The sequence below is a fragment of the Schistosoma haematobium genome, chromosome 7 (assembly GCF_000699445.3).
Source record: "Schistosoma haematobium chromosome 7, whole genome shotgun sequence".
In the NCBI taxonomy this organism is placed as follows: Eukaryota; Metazoa; Platyhelminthes; class Trematoda; order Strigeidida; family Schistosomatidae; genus Schistosoma; species Schistosoma haematobium.
This window is the reverse complement of record NC_067202.1, coordinates 18322652-18334981: the sequence shown is the minus strand read 5'-3', so window position 1 is coordinate 18334981 and position 12330 is coordinate 18322652. Positions and strand designations below refer to the sequence as shown.

General features: G+C 35.1%; 1 protein-coding gene across 1 annotated transcript in view; it reads left to right on the top strand.

The window, feature by feature from the left end:
- The window catches only part of DNAJC13 (DnaJ sub C member 13), a 115436-nt gene that overhangs the window by 59111 nt on the left and 43995 nt on the right, over positions 1-12330 (top strand). The window contains exons 24-27 of the mRNA XM_051208428.1: positions 1406-1672; positions 3569-4183; positions 5812-6012; positions 10543-10706. Coding sequence (XP_051064596.1) covers positions 1406-1672; positions 3569-4183; positions 5812-6012; positions 10543-10706 — 1247 coding nt within the window. The remainder of the gene's footprint in view (positions 1-1405; positions 1673-3568; positions 4184-5811; positions 6013-10542; positions 10707-12330) is intronic.

Genomic DNA, 12330 nt, shown 5'->3' with positions numbered 1-12330 from the left:
ATGATTCTTCTTCTTAGTATAGGGCTTTTAAGAGATTGTTAAATTTTAATAGTTTACATCATAAACTTTGATTGTTATTGAAAACCAAGAAGCATTGAACAGGATGATGAGAGTACCATTCTGTTTATTACATCTTTGGTAGCTAATCAAGTCAAATTCTTTTCTTGTTGCGTCGTGAAGACACTCTCATTTGTTAGTTATCAAAAGAAAAAAAAGTCAACAGTATTATTTCTATAGGATATGTTCCTTTTTGTCTAAATGCAATTCAACGTTGATATATCTAATGATGAAGCCTCTCTATCTGGAGATACAACTCAATAAAGATACCATTTTGTGATGAACTACGAGATAAACTGACTAAGGCAATGAAGAAAATGTGTAATGAAAGTAACATGGAGATAATATTTCCAGGAATTTTTCTTGTCACGTGTAACGATGTTTGAGTGTTTAAAATGCTGACTTGAATTTTCAAATCCTTGCAGAGTTTTCTTGGTACTCAACAGTCACATATTATCCCTACTTCTTCTAGACAAAGTTTACTTCACATCCAACGATGTGAATCCGCTTCCCATAAAAACTGATGTATATATAAACAATATTTTATTTCAACTGTTGAGTTCATGAGTCAAATAATGCTAGACCACCATGGAAAACCTGAAAGCACTGGACGGCGGTTTCGTCCTATTGTGGGACTCCTCAGGTAGCTAGCTTCAATTGACTCATGATCTCAACAATTGAAATTACAAAAATCTCCACAAAACTCCCTTCTGATAATATTTTATTTGATTGGTGATTTTTCTTTAAACTGACTTATTGATGTAAACCTCAAATCAATGAACCAAATGATCGCAAAACCAATAAAACTAGCTGGTGTATCAAGTATTTAACATAAGAATAAATAAGAATACCTGCTGCTTAATATATTAACGACTATAGAATATGAGTTTCAAGTCTCATTCATTTGAAAATGGCATTAAAACTAGACTGTTTGTTACATCAATAACATTGAATTCAATGAAACTATGGTCAGCGTTTTGACTTTTTTTTCCAATGAGGTGATCACGTTTTGTTAAATATTCACATTTCTTATGTATCCATACTTTCGTTTAGAAAAATAAATGAACTTCTTATTGGTCTATTCAAGTCATTGAGCCCTCACTCGATGGTTAAGACCTTCGACATTCAGCCATTAAGTTTCAAGTCCGAACTCCATTGTATCTCTTTTTGTTTTAGCAACCAAATAATATCACTAGTCTTCATAATTAAACTATGACTTTTAGCTAAGTATACAAATGTTTACGTGGTAAGTGAAGTAAATAACTTCATCTTCAGTAATCCCAGTTTTGTTTACCTTACTGAATATATGTGTATCTTTCAATTATGTTTCCTGTGTTTTAATTTCTAGAATAATGTTATGTCATTTGTCGATGCTGATGGTGTACGTGTTCTCATCGATTTAGCATGTTTAGCACATTTACATACAAATCGAGCACCTACGCCATTTCAATCCAATGTTTTAAAAGCTAGTTCTGAACAAGAGTTTTCTGGTACTGGTGCAAATACTCAACGAGAATGGTGGTATATTAATACAACACAAACAGAACAAACAGCTAATGGATCAATAACCAAATCTAGATCTCATTCTATTCAAGGTCCAGTTAGTTTTTATGAAGTAAGTACTTTGTTTATTTAAATGTAAATTTTGTAAAGTCTAATGATAAACAGTATATGTCTATATTTGTTTCATGTAATGGTTTAGGTGAATCGATTTACAGTTGATGAATCCTTATTTACATATATTTTTCTTATTAGAACGGTATTATACAATTATCATTCTTAATTTATTAAAACTAATTTTTGATTGAGATCATGAACCGATTGATGCTAGACCAACATTGGAAACCTGGAAGCACTGGACGGCCGTTTCGTCCTATTGTGGGACTCCTCAGCAGTGCGCATCCACGATCCCGCCGGTGAGATTCGAACCCATGGCCTTCAGTTTCGCGCACGAACGCCTAACCTAATGGACCACTGAGCTGGCATCGGAAGGTGTGAATATCTAACCTCGACCAATCCACGAAATTGCGCGACCATCTCCTATTTTACTGAGGTAGACATCTGTTTCTACCCAACATGGATTAGATCCACTGGTCACGGCTTCTCGCCAGAACTCCGAGAATTTTCTCACGAAGCTAGTCGCTGAGGAGTCCCACAATAGGACGAAACGGCCGTCCAGTGCTTCCAGGTTTTCAATGATGGTCTAACATCAATCGGTTCATGATCTCAATCAAAAACTTAACGATCTCCACAAGCCCCAAACTGATAAAATTAATTTTTTCAAAGATTAACATCATATCAGTAACCCATCCAAATCAAACGTTATTTGATTGTTGTTTTGCCCTAATTAGGGAATAATTTGCAACAGCTCTGATAAACACGCTAGGGATCAAACTTAGAACCTTCATACCTCATGATGAGCGCATTATCTTTCGATCACTTAATTGGAATACGCCAACTCATAATAATACACCAACTTTAGCCAAACAGAGATTTCATGATCGTGATAATCTGTATTCATCTAGATGTTTTTAACACTTTTCATTCTGTGCTGCGAAACGTGGCCATTAAGAGTTAAAAATACTCATAAGCTACTAGTATTTGACCATATATGCCTTAGAAATATTTCTCGCATCTGCTGGGATCACCGGGTGAGTAATAGTGAGGTTAGACGCGTGCTATTTGGGAATGATGGTAAATCAGTTGATGAGGTTGTGAATCTTCATCGACTGAGATGGTTGGGTCACGTGTTGCGTATGCCTAAACACCGATTACCACGAAGACCAATGCTAACCGGTGTTGGAGATGGTTGTAAGAAAGTTAGGGGTGGCCAATCCAAAACGTGGCATCAGTGCTTGAAGTCACTAACTTCTAGTCTGAGCCATATTGGTGGACGCGGACTACTTGGTTGGGGTCTGCGTGACTATCCTAATCAATGACTGGAGACTCTGTGTGACATGACTGAGAATCGATCACAATGGTGTAGGTGTATACACTCTCTTGGACCAATGCATATATGTGTCTGGTCCTACGTTGTAACTGACTGACTATGGAGTTAACGCAGTATATTCGTATCGGCCACCATAAGTCCAATGATCTCAACAGTTGTAATTATCTGATCATTAGTGGCTAGCTTCACGATGCAATCCTTTGAGTTCCAGTGAAAATCCGTGACCAACAGAGTTCAGTCATTTTGAAAGTGAAATAATTATCATCAATAGCAAAATGGATGATGGCTGCTAAATATTGCTAAATGACTTAAAATAGAAGTGTAAACTAACTGGTAAGCAACTAAGTAGTATTAAAGTTAAGTGCTCACTGTGATGTCTGAGGATTTTAGGTTCAATACTTGATGGAGTCCTCGATGTGTGCAAGTTTCATATTAAAGCGAAATAGTTCTTTGGTTTCCGTTGGTTTCCAGTGATTGTCTAACCAAATTCAATTCGATTATCATAACAACTCAATGTAACTCATGCTTTATTCTTTTAAATAAAAAAAATTCCCCATATAGCTACAACAATTGATTAAAGATGGATGTATTAATAATGCTACAAAAGTATATGCTCAAGGTTTAGATGCAACACCTCGTTGTCGTCCAGATGGTTATTTAGCTGAAGATGATTTTGTTGATATCAAAGAAGATAGTAATAACTTCAATAAATCATCTAATCAGTCACAAGAAAATCATTTAAATAATGATACTATATCATTAGATCATTCTGAACAAATGAATGAGAAAACTATTGCTTGTGGAATGTATGGTTGGATGCCAGCTAAACGTATTGTACAAATTCGTTGGACACTTTCTGATATTTCAGATATGAAATTATCAAATTCATCTAATCTGTCTACTCGTTCTAATCCAACTGTTATCAGTAGTAATAATAATACAAATAATTCAATTACTGGAAATCATGAAATAAACGTTGGTTGTTTAATTGATAAATTAAGTTATACTGGTGGAATGTTTACAAATTATACAAGTTTAGCAATAAAATGTATAGATATTTTACGTCGATTATGTGATAGTTGTTCATCACGTGATCTACATGGTGGTGTTGTACGTCCATTACCGAAACCACGTCGTGCTATCTCCGATATGAATTGTCTACCGCATGTAATTCAAGTAAGAATTGTATTATATTGATTACATTTTAGATATAAGTATGAAATATATATTACTTCATTTAGAATTTTCCTCCATATATAGTCTATTCAATCACTGAACAATATCAGTCAGTCAGTCAGTACCAACGTAGAACTTCGTACGTACCTACATCAGTTCGAGTTGCCATACCACATTAGCACAAAATTTCAGTTGTAGACTCAAATTCCGTAGTGGTGGAGGTAGTAAGAGTATAAGCAGTAATCGGAAATATTAGGGTTTGAAGATGTTATTCAAGGAGTGTTACTTCTAAATGAAGACCTTCTGACTCCCAGGGCAGAGTTTAAAAGGTTTGAATAATTTTTTCTGGTTAGCGTTTTTTTAGCGAGTTAGTTTTCTACGGGATGGGGACGCTAACCCCATGCCCAACCCTCCTCCTTTATCCGGGCTTGGGACCGGCAGTAGCCCCCGGAGGGACTCCAGGCGGAGTTATTCAAGGAGTGTAATCGAGTGAAATAAATTTGGAAAGAGAAAAAACGGACATAAAGAATTCAAAAGATTAGAATTTGGGAGAACACAAAGAGTGGATGCATCTGCGCTATTGCAAACGATTTTGAGCCATATCATTCAGTGTCTCTAACCATCGGTTGCTATCCACTGAACGATATGGCACTTAATATCTCAGATTAATTTATTGCACTTCACTTTAAAGTAGCCAGAAAGCGGTAACCACTTAGCATGACCTGTAATGATAAACAGTATGAAATAACATTATAAAACTGTAAATTGCAAATGAATATGCATCCCATTATAATTGTCTTTCTGTTCATTTTACTTACTTACGATATATACCATGTGATTGCAACTAGACGACTCATATCTGTCAATGCTTAATGTTAAGTAACTTTCAAAACGAATATACTATCTTTGTTTTTATTACTCATCCTATCTTCAATTTTTTCAGTTTACTTCTATTCTATTCTTTTGAGCTATTGAGTTGAAATTTAAGTTGTTCAAACATTTGATCCTGTGCTTAGAAGTCGATTTTTCGTACTACTCACTAAAAGTTTCAAACTAGAACAAACAACTGTTTTACAGTTAGTGAAGTGGCTGGAGTTATTTGATGGAAAACCATGAGCCTAAATTTGTTAGTAGTTGGCATTCGTTCGTAAGTGGTACATGGAATCGTGAGGGGAGTGATATGTTCTCTGTAGGAGTCGAACCCAAGTCACCCAGTCTGATACTCTGGGACGTTACCACTAAGCATATCGAGCCCTCAAATTACCTCTTGTAGAACTGAGATGTCTAGTGTCCAATGTCATATTTGCCTGATCCATTGTTCAGGTCGAATTTTATCGGTCAGGTTGTAATATCATGACTAGCCTAAGTGACTCGACGTTGTATGCACTTTGCTAAGGTGTTGGGTGATCGGAGTTAGTCAACAGTGAAATCTTAGCTCATATTTCATTCTTTTTAATATCGACCAATAAGGTATACCTGATATTTTAAAGGAACTGCCCTCATACCTCTAACAGCACTCTCTAGTCTAGTATTTCAATGTTTTCATTATATTACCAATGTCTAACAACTAATCTACTGTTTTATTTTATTATACTATTACTATTATTTTATTTAATTAATATATTTAGCTACTACTGACCTTCGACCCACCATTGGTTGAACGTGTTGTCTCTCTTCTACATGCTGTTATGGATCAAAATCCTTTTCTACCACGACTTTACTTAACTGGAATATTTTATTTCATATTATTATACACTGGTAGTAATGTTTTACCAATTGCAAAGTTTTTAAAAGATGTTCACTTATTACAAGCATTACGCTTAGATGAAGTGAGTTGTACTGTATTGTTGTTCATTGTTGTCTTGATTGGTTTTTTCTGGAAATTTCTGTGCAAGTGTTATATATATATATATATATATATATATATATATATATATATATAAGATCGAAGCAGCACCAACAGACCTTCCTACCGAAGTTACCTCGCCATCAATCGAAGAAACCAACATGGACATTAGACAAATGAAGAGTGGGAAATCAGCTGGACCAGACAACATACCAGCTGAAGCACTGAATTCAGACATAGAAGTAAACGTAAATGCCATACGTTCTATTCAGGAAGATTTGGGAGGAAGGACAAGTGTCGATAGACTGGAAAAAAAGGATACCTCATCAAAAAGATCTTAACAATTATGACAACTACAAAGGCATCACACTATCGGTATCAGGAAACATTTTCAACAGTGTTGCTGAACAGGATGAAAGATTCCGTAAGAATTGGTTGTACACAGACCACATTGCGACACTGCGGATCACCGTTGAACAGTCAGTCAAATGGAACTCGTCACTATACATCACCATACTTGACTATGAGAAAGCATTCAACAATGTGGATAGGAGAACATTATGGAAACTTCCTCGACACTATGATGTACCTGACAAAATGGTTGAAATCATCCGGAATTCATAAGACAGACTACACTACAAAGTCGTGCATGGAGAACAGCTGACAGACGCATTCCAAGTGAGGACCGGTTTAGGACAAGGCTGCTTATTCTCCTCCTTTCTCTTTCTTCTGATCGTTGACTGAATTATGAAAACCTCGACATCAGAGGGGAAGCACGGAATATAATGGACAGTTTGAGTGTAACTGGACGGTTTGGACTTCTCAGATGACCTAGCTCTTCGATCTTATGCACTCCAGCAAATGCAGATGAAAACAATTAGTGTAGCAGTAGCCTCTGCAGCCGTAGGCCTCGACATACGCAAGGCAAAAAGAAGATTCTGAAGTACAAAGCAGTGAGTAGTGACCTTACTACTACAACCAGCGTCAATAAAACACGCGTATCTACAACCAGCTATCTAAGCAAGGTACCGTTGGCCGGACACTATCGTCAAGAAGTTACTTTTGCATAGAGAACGCAAGCCTTAACTTGAAATCGTCAAGGCAGAAGGAGAAGAGGAAGATCACAGAATTCATTGTACTATGAATTAGAGGCAGAAATCAAAATAGTGTATAGCACTTTGCAACAAGTGGAAAAGATAGCACATAACAGAGTTCAGTGGAGAATCCTAATTAGCGGTTTATGATACACGAGGTTTAATAAGCGTAAGTAATAGGTATCTTTTGCTTGCTGATGACTTTATAGATACTTCTTATATATGCACAGATTACATCTTCACTGTAACTAGAGCAATAGAGAAGACAAGAAATATGACTAAATGCATTGTTCCGAGGTTAATCAACGTTTAGAAAATCTCCATAAATCTTTTAGGAAATTCAGAAAATACTGTATTTAGCAACAATCTAAGTAATTATCCAATCAAAATGTGACACATGATCCTTTTGTTTTAAAGATGTATCCAAGCAACTTCTATTCAATGCTAATTGGTTAAAACTTTTACTACCTTTTCCTATGCCTCTAAAGACTTAGTGTGTTTGTTGACTCTCAACAATATGTATTTATGTATGCGTATACTCATGTGTGAATTTTTAACTTCAGTCAATCATAATGTAGATAAACTGAGATGCTTTCAGAGATAAGTGATGAGTTGTCAACTTCCAGGATATCCAATCACTTAGCAAAAAGAAGACACTTCATTCTGACGAGCTTCAGTTTGTTATTTCTAGACTTCTTCTAATACACCGGCTATAGATAACATTAGTGTTTATCACTTACAAATTGACTTACTCGTCACTAAGCAACATACATCTACCGGTAAAAAGTCAGTTCTTGGCAAGATATGATTGTTTTAGTACTCATAATTTAATTATCAGTGAAATCTGAAATGCGCGTTTCCTCCTCTTTGAGATTCGTCTACTCGATGCACCTTCATTCTATTATTGACATATACATAAACTCAAAATTTATCACTTTAAATGTAACGTATTATCCATTACGCTACTGAGTTCAGGTAGTCACTAACATAGATTAGCCAAAAATCAGTATGTTAATTTCCTCTCGTTATGCATCTCAATCAATCATACATACATTACTTTGTTATTTTCATGATTTACAAGTTTAGTTTACTTTAGAAGAACACTTCTTATTGAGTATCTTATCATATGACCTAAAACGGAATATATCAAAATTATTCATTTGTAATTAGTAGTATATTATGTGTAGGTACTTATTGTATCTGTATGTCTGTATCTATATTGTCGATGTATTCCTTTTTCAGGAAAATGTTGAGATTTTCGGTTTTTTTTAAACGAATATAATTACTATGGCTGTTTACATACAATTAGCTGTTTGGTCACAAGTTCTAACAGTCGGTTATTGTAGTATCACAACAATCACTCATACACACAAATAGTGTGGATATAATCTTAGTATACAAAGTTCCAGTTGATAAACGAGCTATATTAAATTGTCTTAAAAGCAGATAGCACCACCTATGGATTTAATTAGTAATCATTGTTTCGTAGCTTTGAACCTGTTAGGTCCTGATAAGCATAATGAATGGTTACTTTGGGGATCCATTTATGGACCGATACTATGCATATATTTTGTATTGTATAGTTGTTAGGTAACTAAACTATCCATATTCGTGTTCCCCTTATCGTAAGCTTTACTTTGACCTATGAACTATTATTATACGATTTACCATTCTTGAATTATACCCTGTCTATTAACTACTACCTCCCACATTCACAGCCACATTTGGCCAAATATTGTACAAATGTTGTTTCCTATTTTATGGTTTGATGTGGTCTGTGTGGTTGGTATATAAACCCAATTTGCTTGAAATAAGTGATTTATATTGCAGAGGCTGAGATTGGTGTTTTGGACTTAACTGACTGAGCTAGGCAGGAAGCAGGACCGATAAGTACTCTAGACTGCTCGTACGAAATTTATGTGTGATTGGTCCAATCGATAATTCACCGCTCTCTAATTGGCGGTATCGTTATATTATACATTAGGAGGGTACACAAGTCACAAGTTATAACAGAACCTCACTTCACGTACAACATTCTGAACAACTGCATAGATGAAAATCATGACTCGTCAAGTAATACTTAAACACAGCAAATCTTTCTTTAGTCTTGAGGATTATTCAAATACAATTTTTACTTATGATATCTTCTGCATACTCGTTACCCAATTTCTATAAAATTTTGACGAATCTTCATACAAAGAACTACAGTTTCTGGAGTGCGGATGAATTCCACTCTCCTTTACAATTATGACATTACATCTGACAGCCAACCAGAATGAGGCGGGAATTATTATTCGCACTATCGTAGTCTCTATCCTTTTGCTGGTCTATATGAAACTGTTAAAGTTTTCTACTACGAAATGACTACTTCATCATGCTATGGATGCATCAAGTGTAGCGCGGTCAGTCATGATGGAAGAAAAATTATAACACAGGAAAAGATATAATTAGATAATGGAAATTATTCCAAGATATCTTCAATTGAAAGACTAAATAGACGAATACATAACCGTTACTATTTAACTACAATATACTTGGATAATTTGACGACGTGAAGTAGTTTATCCCTAGTCAATTTTCTGTTTGTTGAACAAGATTGGCGACTGAATTTATTCAATATGTTTGTGCTATATGACTCTTTCGAATGAAACCCTGTGTTTGTCCATAAATTAGTAATGGCTAAACTACATAATCCAAAGTTTGTATTTCATTCCATTTGGCACTTGTTAGCAGATTATTTATACCTGTAAAAATCAATACTCGGATATATATGCGTGTGCACCCAACTGATTAGTTCCAGAATAAACAAAATATGAATCACATACTTTACTGTTAAATAATTATCAGTAATTTTCCTTTACCGAATTGCATATTAACCGTAACTTTGTGTATATCTTGAAAAAGTATTGAACAGCTGATTCATCCTACTTCAACGTTACACAACGTTGACTAATTTGAACTTCTATGAGAACTAGAATATTTAGATCATACAAGAATCGTAATGTGGAAAAAATCATAGAAATTGATATTTTGTAGTGCACACTTTTAGAAATCAGCAATATAATTTCACTACTGCGATTTCGTGCACCAAAAGTCTCTTCCGGATCCATGAGCCAATGTTCTCTGTTGGTATGAAATCAGGGTTTTTTCAACTTCCTTAGATGAACCCTCGATATCATTCAATTGCCAGGCATCCACTTTTCTTTTCATAAAAATATGTCTTGTCCGCCACATAAAAATATGGAATTGGACTTCCCTGACAGTAGCTACTATTGCGCGACCGTATTTGATTTCAATAAAGGGACTAGGTTGTCCTCATACTCAACTGTATCTGAGTTTTCCGATGCGCACCACAGTGTAATTAAATTGAGTATCTAATTCTATCCGTCTGTAACTTTATTATTCTTAAATCATTTTAGTTCACGGGTTCATTAGGAATTGATTTAACTTCACGATCAATTCTGGGTAATATGTTACCTGATGCTATGATTGCTTACTTAGAAAATCATCCACCAGAAAAATTCGCAGAGATTTTTCTTGGTGATTTCGATTCACCTGAGGCGATATGGAATTCGGAGATGAGGTAGGCTTCCTTTCGTTTTGTTATTATTATGTCTAGTGTTTTGTTATGTCTTGTTGTATATATATATATATATATATATATATATAATCAGTTTCTATTTGTAAACGAATATCTTAAACTGTTTGATCGCGCAATCACTTAGCTGATTTTTACACACACATTTTTATATATCTAACTTAAGTAACTTCAAGTCGAATGTACACTTCCCTGTGTTGATTGTTTACACTGAGACCCGAACTTAGAAGTCGGTATATTATCCATTAAGGTACTGTATCCAGTTAGCTGCTAACTTGTTCGATGGATATTATGTTTATCCGATGGTGTTTATATTATTCAGTCAGCTACAACGTAGGACTAGGCTCATATGTGCATCGGTCCAAGTTATCATACCTCATTAGCACAACAAGATAAACACCGGATTCATAGGAGTAGATAAGTCGATGGTGGTAATATATAAAAGAAAGATAGCATATAAGGACATAGTACAGGAAGAAAGAGTTAGTTCGTAGAAAGGAAGATTTGAAGCGATTTTAATCCCATAATTTGAGGGAAGACAGAGAGTGTATACACCTACACCATTGTGATCGATTGTGAGCCATGTCACCCATCGACATTGAATTCTGATCAGTCTTTGTTTACATATATGGATCTTGGTGGAATTGTCTGAATTTATTTCACATTCTGACTGGAAACATTATCGAAGCAATCCATACAGTGTGTACATAATTTGACGATTTATTAATAATAATGGGATAAAGTACTATTCTTACATATAAGTTACTTAATGTTAATTCAGTACTATAAACGTGTAATTTGTAAATTATGTTTATATCATGTAACTTCTATTCATTCTGTTTTACATAACGAAAATCACCGTTTTTATCATTAAAGATTATCTTCTCTCTAAGTTTTCGTATGCTACCTCCTGAATTGTTTAATCTACTAAAAAAGACGTCTGAAAATATTTCAGTGCTTCAAATTGTGTTTTGTCTCTCTTGTTAATTATTGATAATATTCATTTGCACAATTTAGTTCACGAGCTGATCTGAGTTAGACTACCATTGAAAGCCTGGAACCATTGGACGGCTGTGTTCGTTCTAGCATGGGGCTCCTTGGGAGTGCACAACCACGGTCCTGCGCGTGGAGATCGAACCCAGGACACTTAACCTTTGGACTATTGAACCGGCATCTGACAGCGCTAGTATCTAACTTGAATAAATTCATGATTTTGCGCAACTAATCATCAATTACCTGTGATGGATCACTGTCTCACACTCGACCTGGATCCGGCGCTACTGGTCTAGTGTAGATTGTCTCAGCAGTGAACATACTACCCATACTAATATTCATTTTGTCAATATTATAGACCATTATTCAATTACATTTGATCCTTTTCAAATATCGTTGATTATTTTCGATTATTTCTTAGTTGATTCATTGATCTATTGAGTTCAACGTTAGGCATATGATTTTATTGTACAACAGGTTTGACATGCTTGGTGTGATTGTAGGTAGTTGACAGTGTAAACATTCAACCTAAGTTTTGTAATAATTGTTACCGATCACTAAAGCGTACCTGGAATCTACTAGTGAACTCTATTGCTCTTAAGCTTGTTGGTACATT